At 60.2% G+C, this 14,912-nt stretch overlaps 2 protein-coding genes across 10 annotated transcripts; both read right to left on the bottom strand.

The window, feature by feature from the left end:
• Positions 1 to 23: 23 nt before the first annotated feature.
• NUDT8 (nudix hydrolase 8) lies at positions 24 to 2,655 on the bottom strand. 9 transcript variants are annotated; one of them, XM_086385375.1, is made up of 5 exons: positions 1,969 to 2,430; positions 1,780 to 1,874; positions 1,061 to 1,675; positions 439 to 516; positions 24 to 335 (listed from the first exon to the last, which is right to left on the bottom strand). In XM_086385375.1, exons 3-5 carry the CDS (start codon positions 1,235 to 1,237, stop codon positions 108 to 110), a joined length of 483 nt encoding a protein of 160 aa, XP_086241501.1. In that variant the 5' UTR covers positions 1,238 to 1,675; positions 1,780 to 1,874; positions 1,969 to 2,430; the 3' UTR covers positions 24 to 107. The 9 variants fall into 9 exon arrangements, with proteins under 9 accessions (XP_086241501.1, XP_086241506.1, XP_086241497.1 ...); XM_086385380.1 differs by lacking the exon at positions 1,780 to 1,874 and having other exon boundaries at positions 1,061 to 1,193; positions 1,969 to 2,054; positions 2,169 to 2,294; XM_086385371.1 differs by lacking the exon at positions 1,780 to 1,874 and having other exon boundaries at positions 1,061 to 1,193; positions 2,169 to 2,655.
• Positions 2,656 to 3,828: 1,173 nt separating this feature from the next.
• On the bottom strand, positions 3,829 to 12,541 carry TBX10 (T-box transcription factor 10). The gene is made up of 10 exons (XM_086382942.1): positions 12,536 to 12,541; positions 11,192 to 11,279; positions 10,925 to 11,040; positions 7,140 to 7,498; positions 6,954 to 7,055; positions 6,442 to 6,613; positions 5,362 to 5,517; positions 4,992 to 5,059; positions 4,641 to 4,735; positions 3,829 to 4,180 (listed from the first exon to the last, which is right to left on the bottom strand). Exons 1-10 carry the CDS (start codon positions 12,539 to 12,541, stop codon positions 3,900 to 3,902), a joined length of 1,443 nt encoding a protein of 480 aa, XP_086239068.1. The 3' UTR covers positions 3,829 to 3,899.
• Positions 12,542 to 14,912: the final 2,371 nt, after the last annotated feature.

Here is a 14,912-nt window from a genome sequence, read left to right as displayed (position 1 = left end):
TCCAGTGCAGAAGATGCAGTTGCCACGGTGTTGGGAAAGGCTTTATTCAGTCCTGGAGAGGAGCCGGCCTGGCCGGGCAGAGGCAGGGCCCGCTCGGGGCCAGGCCTTCAGCCCCGGGGCAGCTCCGGGCCAGCCAGGCGGGGCTGGTAGACGCCAGGGGCCAGCAGCTTCAGGGTGAACTCAGTGATGACGGCTGTGAGCCCCCAGACCCGGTGTGGCCCGTGCAGGAATACGGGCAGCGTGTACTGGAAGTGGCCACCACGGCAGAAGTGGGTGTAACCTTGGTTCTGCTCCTGCAGCAGATGGGCCAGGGGCAGGGCAAACACTTCATCCACCTGTGGGCAGGGGGCAGTGAGAGGGCAGACAGAGCGCTGGCCACTGCAGCCTCCCCCATCAGGACAACCCACCCTCCCCCTTCCTCCAGATGCCCCCACTCACCTCCTCGGGGTTGGGCCTAAGGCTCTGGGGATCCACCGGGCCCACGCCAGCCAGCACTGGCACCACTGTGGCCTTTTCCTGTGGTGGGAGGGGAGCAGGCTGTCAGGGCAGGGCTGGGCTGGGCTTGGCGGGGCTTTGGGCCAGGGGAGCCTGAGGGGAGGCCTCTGGGGCCTATAGCTGTGCAGGCTGGGTCCACCCGGCCCTGCTCATGGACTTGCTCCAGCCATGCTGACTGGCTCAGGCCTCCTCAACACACTAGACCCACTCGGGCCTCTGGGCCGTTGCTCTCCCTTACTTTTACCACCCTCAGATCTCCCCTGCCTAGCCTTCAACACCCTCCCCAACCTCTGTCCACCAAGCTGAGTGGAGCTGGTTCACCTGGAGCCACCTCCATCCCAGGACTGAGCCTCAGGATCCCCTGTGAAAGGGGAATCAAATACCCCTGGCCCCGTCCCGATGGGTGTGGGAGGTTGGAACACAACGGCTGGGCAGGTTGTCTGGGACCCCACCGCCCTCGGTGACTACCACAGTCCCCACAGCCACCCTCCTGGTCCCTGAGCGCCCTGCTCCTAGCCCGGGGCAAGCAGAGAGGCCGAGCCGGGTGAGGGCCTGAAGGGCTTACCCGGTCGTGCACTGGCCGCAGGACTCCCCACACCTGCTCCTCGGGCACAGCCATGCCCAGCTCCTCCTGCGTCTCCCTCAGGGCCGTGTGCACCACGTCCCGGTCAGCGGGGTCACACTTGCCGCCTGGGAAACTGAACAGGTAGAGGGAGCCTGCTTCTTGGGCCACTGGGGCCATGAAGGGCTGGGGGTGGCCGCTGCGGCAGGGACTCGCTTTAAAAAAAAACGTCCCTGCCCCTAGTTTGCAGAGAGGGCTGGGTAAGCCCCACGGCCTCTGCAGGCTCGGTTTACCTCCCTGAACAACAGGAGTAAGGGGGAGAAGCCCCGGGGCTTAGACACGCTAACTGGGCTTATCGTGGGTCGCCCCAGAGGTGCTGACAGCGACCCTAGGGTGTTCCCCGTTTCCGCCGGGGGAGGGGGGTCGCGGCCTGTGCGGGAAGCCAGATAGCCCCGCCCCGCGCTCCCCCTTGGCTCCCGGAGGGGAATCCTCCTGCAGTCGCAGGCAAGAGGCGAAGTTCTGCCTTTTCAGTGTGTGTGCTTGGTCGCTCAGTCGTGTCCGGCTCTTTGTGACCCCGTGGACTGCAGCCCGTCAGGCTCCTCTGTGCATGGGGATTCTCTAGGCAAGAAGACTGGAGTGGGTTGCCATGCCCTCCTCCAGAAGGATCTTCCCCACCCTGGAATCGAACCCCAGGTCTCCTGCATTGCAGGCGGATTCTTTACCGTCTGAGCCACCAGGGAAGCCCAAGAATACTGGAGTGGGTAGCCTGTCCCTTCTTCAGGGGATCTTCCCGACCCAGGAATCGAACCGAGGTCTCCTGCATTGCAGGCGGAGTCTTTATCAGCTGAGCTACCGTATGTCCCGCGCCCGCGCTTCGAGCGATCCGCGCGGCGGCGCCGGGGCAGGAGTACCTGCGGCGCCAGGTTCCGGGCGGAGGGATGTGAATAGTTGACTGCCTCCACAGCCGGCTGGCTGACGGGCTCTACTTAGACCCATTCTGCAGAGGCGGAAACCAAGGCTCGGGGAGGCTAAGTGCCTTGCCCACGACCCGGCGGTCTCCGGGGTTTAGCGGCGCCCTCCTAGAAGGGAGAGGAGGTCCCGGCAGGTGTACCTGACGTCACCCTTGTGCCTCCCGGCCAGGCGGCTGGACCGCAGCGTGTAGAGTAGCGCCGGGACCCCGCGCACCGAGCACAGCGGCACAAGGACCGCGGCCGCCGCAGGCCGCGCGCGCAGCCGAGCCGTGGCTCCCGCCAGCAACCGCCGGCAGCGCTGTTCGCCCTCCGCCGACAGGCAGTCGGGCAGCATGTCCGGTCCAGCGCGGCGGGGACACCGAGGGCACCGGGCGGCGCGAGGGAAGAAGTTCGGGCGAGCACACTCAGGGCGGTCTCTCGGGAACTTGGCCGGCGGGCCGTGGGAGGAGTCTGACCGCCTTGGTGGGGAGAGGTAACGGCACAGGCCACGCCTACGAGGGCGGGGCCCGACCAAGGGGCGGACTCAGGCAGGGGAGGGGCCCCTCTGAGAATTGTGGGGCGGGGCGGGAAGGGGCGGGGCTCGATAGCCTGGGCTTCCGGCAGGGGCAGGCTTGGGCTTCCGGTAGGAGAGGGCCTGGGGCGGGGCGGGCCTGGCCTGGGGCGGGGCGGGAAGGGGCGTGACTCGATAGTCTGGGCTTCCGGTAGGGGCGAGCCTGGGCTTCCGGTAGGGGCGGGTCTGGGGCAGGTAGGGGCGGGGCTGGGGCGGGGCTGGCCCGACGGGTCTGGAGAGTGTCCCCTGCCTAGTGCAACTAGACTCGTGTCTGGCCGGCGCCCGGGGTAGGCCTTACTGACCGCGGGGTTTGGGAGTTGGGGTGTCTGATTGTTGAGGCCCCGCATTTCTCTGCGCCCGCAAGTGCTGCAGGATGTTTGGAGTCGGCGTTTAGCGGGTAGAGATGCCTCCCCACCCTCCGGGCCCTATCTCCTGGCTCCGCTGGGTGGCATGAGCTGAGCCCTCTCGCTCCAGGGGACCCACTCCAGCCCCAGACCTTTCCCCTGCTTTTCCCACCTCCAGGAGCTGGCCTCTTCTCCTCTCCCGTCTCCTCCACAACTTCTACTCTTACAGGTGCTGGTCATTTTCTCTAGAAGCTCTCCTGCCTGGAATTTTGATTGAATTCTCAAACTCATCGCGCCACCCCCACCTTGACCCCTGTGGTCACTGCCAGTGGCGTGCTGCACCCCTCTGCCAGACTGTGGCAACCCCCCCTCCCCCCGCCAAGGACCAGACACCCTGGTTTTGCACACAGCACTTAAACGTGAAATGGCAGGTGTCCCATGCTTTGCTTCGACTTTGAGCAGTGCCTCCCTGAGCTGCAGATTTGGTCCTCATCTGGGCGGCGAGGCAGAGGACAGGATTACAACCTCCCTCACAGCCCTGCCACTCAGGTTGTGTTGCCAGCTTTACCATGACTCTGCTCCCTGGGATGCCAACAGCACGGAGCAGAGCTTTGTGATGTCTGCAGCCCAGACTCTGAGGTGTGGGCTTTCCTGAGGCCCTCCACCCTGACCTCCGAGGACAGAAGTGCTCTGACCACCCATTCCGTATGGTTTAATGTTGGAGGGAAGAGAAAGGTAAAGCAGGGTTTGGAGGAGTCGCCCCCAGGGCAGAGGGGGCAGCTTGGAGATAGGGGGTCCAGTTCCAAGCCTGGCACCACCTCAGCCTGGTAACTCTGGGCAGGTCGCTTTCCTCTCTGGGCTTCCACCTGCCCTGCTCTCCTGGTCAAGGGAGGTGTGGGGGGGGGGGTCTCTGCAGAAGTAAGGCTGAAGAGAGTGGGCCCCAGGGTGAGAGGACTCTGTCCACAGGGCCCCCACCGTCACTGTGGGTCCTGGCCGGGCCCCAGGCACATTGCAGTGGGGGCGAGGAGCCCCAGCCCCGCTGGGAGGGGCAGGCCTCCCTGATCCCTGTCGGCCTGGATATTGGGGAGGGGGTATGGTGTTGGTCGGGCCCTTGGTTGGACAGGGCTTGAGGCTCCAGGGTACAGGCCCTGGTAGGTGAGGGGTGGGTAGGTGGCTGGGGCCAGCAGTGCCTCAGGGCGGGCCAGCAGCTGATGGTGGAGCCTGGCGGGGATCCTGGAGGTGAAGGCTTTGTTGGGGTCTAAGGGGGGAGGGCGTGGTCTGAGTGGACCCCAGGCCTCCCCTCACGCCTTCAGCCCACTGGTCTAAGAGCCTGCTGCTCTCCTTTCTCAAGTTGCCCAGCGCTTAGCCTCTGTGCTTGCTCTTGCCTCTGCCTGGAATTTCTTCCCCTCCTCCTCCCTCCTTCTCGGTCCTCCAAGGCCCAGCTCAGGAACCGCCTCCTCCAGGAAGTCTACCAGACCTCCACCCTCACCCCCTACCACCCCTGCTCTCCACAACTAGTCCCTACTCAACTGTTCTCCCTGCCCTGGGTCCAAAATTGTCTCAGACATTTCTGCTTCCCCTCTCTGTCCACACAGATGCCTGGTGAGCTTGCTGAGCAGTCTACAGCTCCTTCCTCAGGGCCCTGTGGCCCTGTCCCCTCCCTTCCTTACCACTCAGCGGGCTCCAGTCCCACAGTGTCTGTGGGCCTGGGGGCTGACCTTTCTCCCGCTCAGTGGAGCCTTTCAGCAGGCGGGGGCTGAGGCTGCTGCGACTCCGGGTCGGGACGCTGAGCAGGGGCCGTGGAGATATAGGCCTGGAGGTGGGGCAAGCAGGAATGGGGGCAGGGGTCATGGTGGGGAGCCCGTGGAGATGTAGGCCTGGAGGTGGGGCAAGCAGGAATGGGGGCAGAGGTCATGGTGGGGAGCCCAGGGCAAGGCTCATGGTCTGAGTCAGGCAGTGGGACCCCAGGACAAGCCAGTGGCTGTGAGCCTGAAGGAAGGGTCAGGAGCTGAGACCTTAATAGATGCCTAGGGATAGAAATGGGGTGAGAGGATGGGGCCAGACGGTACCAGGAGTCTGGGTCACTCTCCCGAAAGCCCTTGGCAAAAGGATTGCTGGCAATTTTCAGCTGGGTGATCTGCAGAGGAGAGAGTGTAGTTAGAGGTCAGCCTTGAGTTGGGGAGAGGCTGTGGGGCCCCAGGCTAGCCACCCTCTCCTCCCTGGATCCCCGCAATCTGGAGGCCCTGGGCCTCTCAGTCCAGGAACCACAGAGACAGTGGGCGTGAAGGCAGGGGAATGACTGTGGGCTGATGCCCATGGAGTCCCAGAAGGAGAGATGAGCAGGGCTCTGTGCGCCTGTCGGGCCTAAGAACCTGGTACTTCAGTTTCTCCCATGTGATGGACTAGGGGAGTCAGGTCGGGAACTGTGGCCTGACGCACCCGGTGGTTCTGATACGCCGTCACGGCCGTGAACTGGGTCTCCGTGAAGATGAAGGACTTGAAGTTCTCCTGGGCGTAGCGCTCGCTGTCTTTGCGCGGGTCCACGAAGACCACGTGGAAACGCGGCTGGTAGCGGTGCATGGAGTTGAGGATGATCTGTGGGGCGGGCAGGCGGCGGCAGCCAGCCTTCACTGAGGCTGACGCCCTTCCTCCAGGGCCCCCCACCCCCGCCCCGTCTCATAACTGCTGGTGCCGCGTGTGAGGTTGCGAGTCTGCGGTTCTGAGTCAAAGGCCCCTTTGTGTCTGAGCTTTCAGGAGGCTTGGCCTCTCTCACTCCCACATCCCAGCCATCACAGGATGGTTTGGGATCTGATCACCTCTCCTACCCCGTGGCCTCCACGCCGCCCAGCCACCACTATCTTCCTCCTGGATTTCTGCAGCCACCTCCCAGCTGCGCTCCCTGCCTCTACTTGGTTCCTCTGCCTATTTTCCACATAGCGGCCCTCACGAGCTGCAGCTCAGAACCACGCCCCCCCATCCGTGTCTCCCACCCCACACAGAGTAAAGATCTGAATCCTCTCCACAGCCAACTGGTCCTGCAGATCAGTGCAGGCCGCCCCTAGTATCTCTTCCCCTCCCGCTGCCGCTTCTCGCTCCACTCCAGCCACACGGAGCCTCCTTGCAGGTCCTCTGACTCCCCAGTATCCTCCTGCCTCAGGGCCTTTGCACTCGCTGGCTCCTCTGCCTGCCATAGCTCCCTCTTCTATATACACAGGCTCCCTCCTCCACTCCATCAGACTTCTCTTCAAATAGCCTCAGTTGCCACCTCTGTCTGAGACCCCTTCCCTGTTTCCTTTTTCTCCTGACATCAGCCTGATCTTTGCCTTGGACAAAGTGTCAACGATGCTATGTTCGTGCGTTTGTGGTGGGCCTGGGCAGTTCCCTCTGCTGTCCGACCCCCTGGCCAGGTGGAATTGGGCATCAAAGCCCCAGCCGGTTCTGGCCCCAGGCTTCATCACACTCAGGCCCCAGTGTCCCCTGTCCTGGCCCAACCCCTCCCCACGGTGGCCCGGGCCTCACGTGGCCGTTTTCATCCAGCAGGTTGTTGGTCAGCTTGAGCTTGTCAAAGGACACAATCTGACGCATCCACTGCGCGCCCTTGGCCGGTGAGTCGGGGTGGAAGTGCACGCGGCCGGGCGTGGCCGGGTCCGCCTTTCCCGCCACCAGCCAGGCAGAGCTGTGGAAGGCATACCTGGGGACGGAGCGAGGTGGCGAGGGCGCCCTGATTGCACCCCAGGGCGCCTACCTCGTCTCTCTGCTGCCCCCACCTGGAGCCAAGACTGACGGGGGTCAACATGTCCCCTACTGCCCACGTGCTGGCCCATATGCACAAGAAGAACCAGAGGCTCCAGAAGGGTGTCCGGTCTGGGGTCCCCGCAGTCACGCCTGCTGCCCCGGGCTAGCCCCCTCCATCCCTGCCTGGCAGGGATAGACCCCTGACATGGCTCCGACTGGCCCCTATTCACCCAGGGAGCGGGTGGGCTTCTGCTTCCCCGTCTCAGTGCCTGAAGTCTAAGCTGCAAGCCCCAGACCTGTATCTCTTGTCGTCCAAAGGCACGAAATCCATGAGCAGGGCGTAGTCAGCCAGCGAGTCCATGCCCAGTATCTTCACCTGGAAGGTGGGGAACATCCTCCTGCGGGAGGGGGTGCTCAGCAGCCCCGGCATGGTTCCAGCCTGTCCCCCCTCCCACCACCCCCTCACGCCCCCGTGCTCATACCTGCCCGCCTTGGTGACGATCATCTCTGTGCCCAGCTGGTTGAACTCTTCCCACAGAGCCTTCATCTCCAGCTGAACCGTCACACTGGACACACGTGGGTTCTTGGGGCCCTGCTCAGTGGGCTCAGCCACCGCTGGGGCCCCTGTGGAACCGGTGGAAGGGCCTGATGGTAACATGGAGTCTGGCTGGGGCTCCCAGCTGGAGCTGGTCGTGGGCAGTGTGTAGGTCTCTGAGGGGGCAAATACCCCAAGGCTAGCAGAGAGGAAGGCTGGGGAGAGAGGACAGGATGTGGGCCTTTGGCCTCTGTTCTCCTCACCCCCCGCCACTCCACCTGGCCAGCCTTCATCTTTCAGGCTGCACTAAGATGCCTCTTCTTCCAGGAAGCCCTCCCTGATTGCCAGGCCTGTGTTCCCATAGTATCCCTAACTCAGCATCACTTCATGAGGTAAATGTTCACTTAAAGCTCCTGGAGGCCAGAGACAGGACCTGTCTGGCTTCCCAGGGAATCTTTGTGCCATCAGGAGGCCGTGTGGCCTTGAGCAAATTATTTCACCTCCTGGAACCTCAGTTTCCACATCTGTCCCAAGGAGTTCTTAAATCTGTCTTATTGAGCTGACGTGAGGATTCATGAAGACACACACAGGGCCTGACACGCAGTAGGCCCTTCAGAAAGGACCTTGTTATGGATGATGGTACAGGTGGGGTTGTGGGGGGGTGGGGGTGGGGGAGTCTTTCTCAGTTCTGTGCAGACCTGGCTTCCTCGTGCTGCTTAGGGAATACTGAGCTGAAGGAGATCCCCAAATTACTGTGAATGACTCTTACCTATCTCTGACCCTGAAGTTGTGTTAATCACTCAGTCATGTCTGACTCTTTGTGACCCCATGAACTGTTGCCCACCAGGCTCTTCTGTCCATGGGATTCTCCAAGCCAGTTTTAACATCTTTCCTCTCTGGCCTCCTCACTTTTTTCTTAAGAGCCCCTCTTTTGGGCTTCCCTGGTGGCCTAGTAGTTAAGAATCCAACTGCCAATGCAGGGGATACGGGTTTGATCCCTGGTCCGGGAAAATCTCACGTGGCACAGAACAACTAAGCCTGTGTGTCGTAACTACTGAAGCCCACGGACCCTAGAGGCCGTGTTCTGCCTCAAGAGAAGCCACCATGATGAGAAGCCCAAGCACCACCACAAAGAATGACCCCTGCATGCAGCAATGAAGACCCAGAGCAGCCAAAAATAAATCTTAAAAAGATAAAAGAGCCCATTTTTGGTCTGCAGTCCTGGCACATGGCTTGTGCAAAAGTTTGCCATGGCTCCATCCTTCTTATTAAAAAAAATTTCTTTTAACTACAATGAGATACTTTATACCTACGAGGATGGCTATTACCAAAAACCAAAGCAAGTAACAAAAACAATAACCAAAAGAGTGTTACACGTGTTGGTGAAGATGTAGAGAAATTGGAACCTTTGTGCATTGCTGGTGGAATGTTAGACGGTGTAGCCCCTGTGGAAGACCACTGATGGTTCCTCAAAATATGAAAGATAGAATTACTACGAAAAGTGGAAGTGTTAGTCAGTCACGTCTGACTCCTTGAGTCTCCTGCATTGGCGGGCAGATTCCTTACCACTGTGCCACTTGGGAAGCCCATGTCTGACTCTTTGTGACCCTGTGGACTACAGCCTGCCAGCTTCCTCTATCCATGGAATTCTCCAGGCAAGAATACTGGAATGCCCAAAAGAACCAAGAGCAAGTAGCTGAACAGATACGGGTTCATTGGTATTCAGAGCAGCATTGTTCGCAACAGCTAAAATGTGGATGCAAACCTAGTGTCTGTCCACTGATGGATGAATGGATAAGAACGTGTGTATCCAGACAAGGAAATATTATTCAGTCTTTGAAAGGAAGGGTATTATGATGCAGACCATGACATGGATGACCCTTGAGGATGTTATGCTAAGTAAAACAAGCCAGTCACAAAAGGACAAAGACTGTATGATTCCATTCATAAGAGGTGCCTCGTAGCGAAATTCATAAACAGAAAGTGGATGGCGGTTGCCAGGGGCAGGGAGAGGGAATGAATTAATGTTCAATGGGGACAGTGTTTCAGCTTTGCAAGATGCAGAAAGTTCTGGAGATAGATGGTGGTGATGGTTGCACCCCAATATGAATGTGCTTAATGCCACTGAACACTTAAAAATACTTAAAATGATAGTTTTGATGTTATGTTTGAAAAAGTGAAAAAGAAACTGTTAGTCGCTAGTCATGTCTGACTCTTTGAGACCCCATGGACTGTTGTCTGCCACGTTCCTCTGTCCATGAAATCTCCAGGCAAGAATACTGGATTGGGTTGCCATGCCCTTCTCCAGGGGATCTTCCCGACTCAAGGATCAGACCTGGGTGTCCTGCATTACAGGCGGATTCTTTACTGTCTGAGCCATCAGGGAAGACCCATGTTATGTATATTTTAACACAAAATTTTAAAACTAGAAAAGACATCCTGAAAAGCAGACTGTTCATTTCTAGCAGCCCCACATGGGTTGAGAACCTAGTAAAACTGTGTGATCCCCTGGGCAGAGGTAGAATTATGGTGCTGGATGGATGGATGGATGGACAGATCCATGGATGGAGGGAGTTTCCTGGGATGATCACAGTTTCCTGTGATGAGTTGACAGGCGGGCAGCACCTGGCCAGAGCCAGTGCATAGCAGGTACCAGGTGAGAGTGTGGGGTCCAAGGTCAGTGGCCCCATCCTCAGCAGCCCTGAGAGCCACGTGTGAGAAGTGGCACCTCACTAAAGTCCCTGGAAGCTCTGCAGTCTGGGGATGGGTGGGTCTTACTGAAAGGGGACGGGCCATATCAGGTCTAAATCCCCCAGAGATGAAGGGTGGATGGGCCGATGTCCCCCATCACCTGGACCAGGCCATCAGGTGGGCAGTTGCCCATCACTTAGCTGTCCTGCTGGGGCAGGTACATTATCCAGATAACCAACGCCAGCCCCAGCGTCTTTGGTGATGTGTCCCAGGGGAAAGAGGCTCATGGTTTTGCTGGGCCTGGGGGCTTCGCAGGCTGGTTACTGGCTCCCCAGTCTTCTGAGCCTATACCCTGCCCCTCCTGGTTCACATGCTGCCCTGTGCTGCCCTCAGTAACTCTGGGGAGGGGCCTGTCCTCTGCCCACTTCCTCTGAAAGCCAACACCTCTTGATTGCCAATTTCCACCGACATGGAGTCAGATTTGGAGGGGAAGTTGCGGCTCCTTGTCCACCTTGATACACAAGGGGTGAGGCCCATAGAAAGGAGGGGCCAGGCCCAAGGTCCCCCATGCCTGATAAGGCTTTCACCTCCCAGAAATGGCTCTATCCTGCTGCCTATCAGCACTCCCACATTGGCACTTGGATGGCTGCATGGGGCCCGCCTTGGTGGGGCCTGAGGCCTCAGCCTGGGCTGCCTCTGCCCCATCCTCTTGCCCAGGCCCTGGGTACAGTAGGGTTTCCCTGGTCCCCTAAGCTTAGACCCAGCCCCACCCCACCCACCCCGGAGCTTGAACCCACTTGTGGGACTGCCTTGGCCGCCTGCCCCTTACCTGCCATGGGACAGCCCGGACTTCCGGTTCCTGGAGACAGTGGTTCAGCTGGGGTCCCTGCCTGCCGCCCCGGTGGTCAGCCTCTCCTGGTCTCCCGGTCCATTGGCAGCACGGCTCAGTGCTCAGGCCCTCCCTCGGTCCCCAGCGTCCTGGCAGGTCTGTCCTTCCTTCCTGGATCGTCTACGTCTTGGTTCTCTCCTCAAGCCAGGCACCTGGTCTCTGCAGGTGGGACCTCGGCTCTGGGGTGTGCAGAGCCCCTTCTGCAAGCCACCCTCAGACTGGACTGCTCGAGGCCCCGGGCTGGGCTCCTCCAGCTGCAGGCGCGATGCTGTGCGGGAGGAGGGCAGGTGGGGAAGCGCTGACGTGGCGAGGCCGCCTCTCCCCCTCCCGGTCCCTGCTCCTGGCTTCCTCCCCTCCCATTGGAGCCCCCCAGCCATTCCTGATCAATGGGCCCAGATGCACGCAGGGCCGGGGCCCACCTCCAGGACAGGCTGGGAGATCCGCAGGGGTCTGGGCCCGGCTGAATGGAGGGACCAGGGCTGACAGGGCCTCGGGGAGGTCGAGGAGCTGCGGTAGAAGCATGGAAGGCTGAATGGCAGAGGCGCTGCCCTCTTCCCGGGACCCAGACCCCTGACCGGGAGCTGCTGTCATGCAATCACCAGGGACCTTGGGCCGGAAAGGCAAGGGGGCAGCAGCCACGTGTATGAGCAGAAGCAGAGTCCCACCCTGGACTGGGGGGTGGGAGGCCAGGTCCTCCTGACCGCTCAGCCTATGAGCTGGGACACCGGCAGGACCTGACAGCCCTGAGCCTCGGTTTCCCCAACTGAACTAAGTGCATAATCGCTTCTGCCTGGGATGGGCTGGCCCCGCCTGGGGGGTGCAGTAAGCTGTCCCCATCTTGGCTGATGGTGCCTACACGGTCCCCACAGGGTCGGGGAAGGTTGGCCCAGGTCAGAGGCCTTGGGGGCAAGTCCTGACCGGGCACCTTCCCCAGCAGCCCCTGGCTATCTGGAGTGGGGCATTCAGGGAACACGCAGATGGCCAGTCAGAAAGGGAGGGGGGTCCCCCCACGCTGCTTCCTGCGGTGTGGCCCAGCGCAGGTCATCGGACTAACCCTGGGTTGGCCCACTCTAGGGCCCTGGCTGGGGCACCAGGCTCGAGAGCGCACTGGGCTGGGCCTAGCGTGCCCGATCACGGTTCCCAAAGTCGACTGGACCCCACAGCTCCTCCACAGTCGAGCTCTGGGGACAGCGTGACACCCCGGCCCCTCCCGGACCCACACACTGGGGGCAAACTCTCCTCCCTCAGCTCAGGGGGGCTGCTGCCTCACCACCACCCCCCCACCCGCCCCATGCCCCAGGTCCCTGGGGCCAGGCTGGGAGGAATCCCACCGGGAGAGTGAGGGCCAACCCTGGCACAGACCCAGCCCTGGGGTCTGCTGCTGGGCAGGATGCGGCAAGTCCTCTGCCCTTGTGAGGGAGAGTCCCAGAGGCTCCCAGGGGCTGCCTAGTGAGGTGGAGCCATGCTACCCTGTCCCAGGAGCCACGGTGGGGCAGGGGGGAGATGGGAGAAGTGATGGGGTTGGCGCCCCCTCAGCCTGGACTCCCAGGGGCCTGGGGGCCTACTGGCTTCTGGGGTGTGTGTGTGTGTGTGCGTGTTTGCACTTGCCTTTGGTCTGTGAGATGGGAAGCCTGCCACATGTATGTGAGCTCACTGGCATGCCAACCCATGGGCACACACAGACTCAAGACTCAGTGACCTGCCACCACACGTGTGCACAAGTGCACATTCTCCTCTGCACAGAAACACACGCTGTCTCTTACACGCATGCGCGCGCACACACACGCAGGCACGCCTCCCTTCTGCACAGCCTCTTCCCCAGCCGGTCCGCTCTTCCTGCCCGAGGCACCTCCTGGCCCCCTGCCCCCTCATCCATCTTGCCTGCCAGCCTGTCCCGGGTGCCCCCATATCCTTCACACCTTCTCATCTCGCTGCTCAATAGCAGGAGGCAGCGCGGCAGTGGCCGCAGGGAGATGGATGGGCCGGGTGAGGGTGTAGAGGGCCCAGGCAGGGAGAGCTGGGGAGGACGGAGCTCCGGGCTCCTCCAGCCCCCATGTCAGGCAGGAGCGAAGCTCTCAGGCACAGGGGTAGGGGAGGCCTGGACGGTGAGGCCATGCCCAGGCTCCATCCCGCCCCGGCCAGCATGGCCCTGTGGTGGACAGTGCAGAGAGTGCCTGGTCAGGACAGAGGGGACCCCAGGGGCAGGACTGGGCCTGCTTCCTCCCGGACGCTGACCGTCTCAACCTCCCTGCTGGGACTTCCCCCACCCTACCTGCCCTACCTGTACCTCCTCCCTGCACCCCTGCACCTGGGCAGGTGGTCCCAGATGGGGAGAGCCTTGTCGAGCTGCACCCCTTCCCCAGCCTTGACGCCCCCTGAGTCCCATGAGCACTGGGCTCATTACACACCTAGAAACACACATCTGGGCTGTGCCACCAGCCACATATGGATCCTTCTGGAAGAAGGGCCAAAGTGCTGAGGCTCTCAGAAAAATGTGTGCTCACCTATACAGCGCCTGGGCAGACATGCCTGGACACTTGCACACATGGGCACATACACAGCCACACACTTCTGCCCTCCCAGATCGACTCTGTGGGCCTGTGAACATAGGGGGTTTGGAGCCCTCCTCTGGACCATGGCCTCCTCTGAAAGCCCCCCTGCTGGCCCCAGGGCAATCTTTCTTCAAGTCCCACCCCCACCCCCACGCACTATGGGATCTTCCCCCTGGGCTGTGATGAAACAGTGTGGGCACAGAGACAGTCAGCCCTGGCCACAGAACACACAGCAGGTCTAAGACCACCCTGAGGCAGACCTGCCCCAGATCCCGAGGTCACAGAGACGGGTCCTCTCCCGCACAGGAGAGAGGACAGGAGCTGTGGACCCCTGGACACCTTCCATTTTATAGAATGGGAAACTGAGGCATGGAGGTGCGGGTTCGGCAAGAAACGTGGCACACAGTGGGGGGCAAAGAGGGGCCCTGGGCTGCAGATTGTGTCTCAGGACCCACTGCTCAGAAGGGAGGTCTGAGGCCAGGCAGGTGTGGCCTGGGTTGTGGGCCCAGGCTGGGGCGGGGGGCCAGTGTGGGCAGGGCAGGCCTGGAGAACGTGAGCTTCTCTGTTTGGATGAAGACAATGCCCCTCTCATGGTTGGCACCGTGTTGATGAAATGGGGTACGCGGTGGGCTCCCCCTCACAGAGCACGTCCTCACCACTGAACATCTGGAAGACGAGTCACAGTGGCCGGAAGGCTTGGTCCTGGGAGAGGACCCAGGGGCCAAGGCTGCTGGGGCCAACCTCTGCCCTGGCCCCAAGGGGGGCAACCCAGCAGGGACTGCCAAGAGATGCCCCTCACTGATGGCCCTGCCCACCTGCCCCTTCACCTCCTCAGTCAACGCAACGGGGTGTCTGCTGAGACGCCAGCTGGCTGTGTGTAGAAATGGAGACCCCAGTTACCTCAGAAAGATGCTTGCCCTTGTGTGCCCTGGTGGTCACAGGTGCGGATGGCGAAGTCTGGCTTCAAAGCCTTGGTATCTGTGTGATCTTGAGCAAGTCATTTAACTTCTCTGGGTCTCAGCTTTCCCATCTGTAAAACTGGGATTATACGATCTCCTCCTATCATCCTGAGGTTTAAATTAAACAGCTAATAGTGCTTAAAACAGGGTTTGGGGGGAATTCCCTGGCAGTCCAGTGACTAAGACTCAGTGCTCTCACTATGGTGGGCTCAGGTTCGATCCCTGGGGAGTTGAGATCCTATAAGCTGAATAATCCGGACACATAAAACAAAACAAAACAGAACAAAAACCAGTGTCTGACACGTAGTAACTACAATATAAAAGTGTATTAAATAAAATCTTAAATTGTGGGAGAAATCACTCAAAATCACTATTTAGCATCTGCAGAGAAGATGGGTCTGTAGCCCCAAACACTGAAAGGATAGCGTTTCCTCCACCGTAATGTTACAAGTAACGTAACACCTCAAAATAAAACCTGAAGCTGTAATAAGAGCAGAGAAGTCCAGCCAAGTTCTGACTTTTTCTTGTCATTGTTATTTGGTCCTTTAAAAAGGATCATATTTTTGACATGTCAGCCTCTTCCTAATATTTCTCTTTGCACCCCCATTTTGCTGTGCCCTCGGCTGGAG

This window comes from Bos grunniens, chromosome 29, assembly GCF_055505025.1.
Source record: "Bos grunniens cultivar Pamir isolate PY7600 chromosome 29, Bosgru_T2T1.0, whole genome shotgun sequence".
Lineage (NCBI taxonomy): Eukaryota > Metazoa > Chordata > Mammalia > Artiodactyla > Bovidae > Bos > Bos grunniens.
The sequence above is the reverse complement of the archived record's forward strand: the minus strand, read 5'-3'. Positions and strand labels throughout refer to the sequence as shown.

Excerpts from the sequence above, each read along its gene's own strand:
- NUDT8 (XM_086385371.1), bottom strand. The coding sequence starts at position 2,362 with ATGCTGCCCGACTGCCTGTCGGCGGAGGGCGAACAGCGCTGCCGGCGG. Across the intron at positions 517-1,060 it reads TGCGGCCAGTGCACGACCGG|GAAAAGGCCACAGTGGTGCC; the intron begins GTAAGCCCTTCA and ends CTCCCACCACAG. Across the intron at positions 336-438 it reads TTAGGCCCAACCCCGAGGAG|GTGGATGAAGTGTTTGCCCT; the intron begins GTGAGTGGGGGC and ends CCCTGCCCACAG.
- TBX10 (XM_086382942.1), bottom strand. Across the intron at positions 7,056-7,139 it reads ATCGTCACCAAGGCGGGCAG|GAGGATGTTCCCCACCTTCC; the intron begins GTATGAGCACGG and ends CCCCTCCCGCAG. Across the intron at positions 6,614-6,953 it reads TTGGACGACAAGAGATACAG|GTATGCCTTCCACAGCTCTG; the intron begins GTCTGGGGCTTG and ends CTCCGTCCCCAG.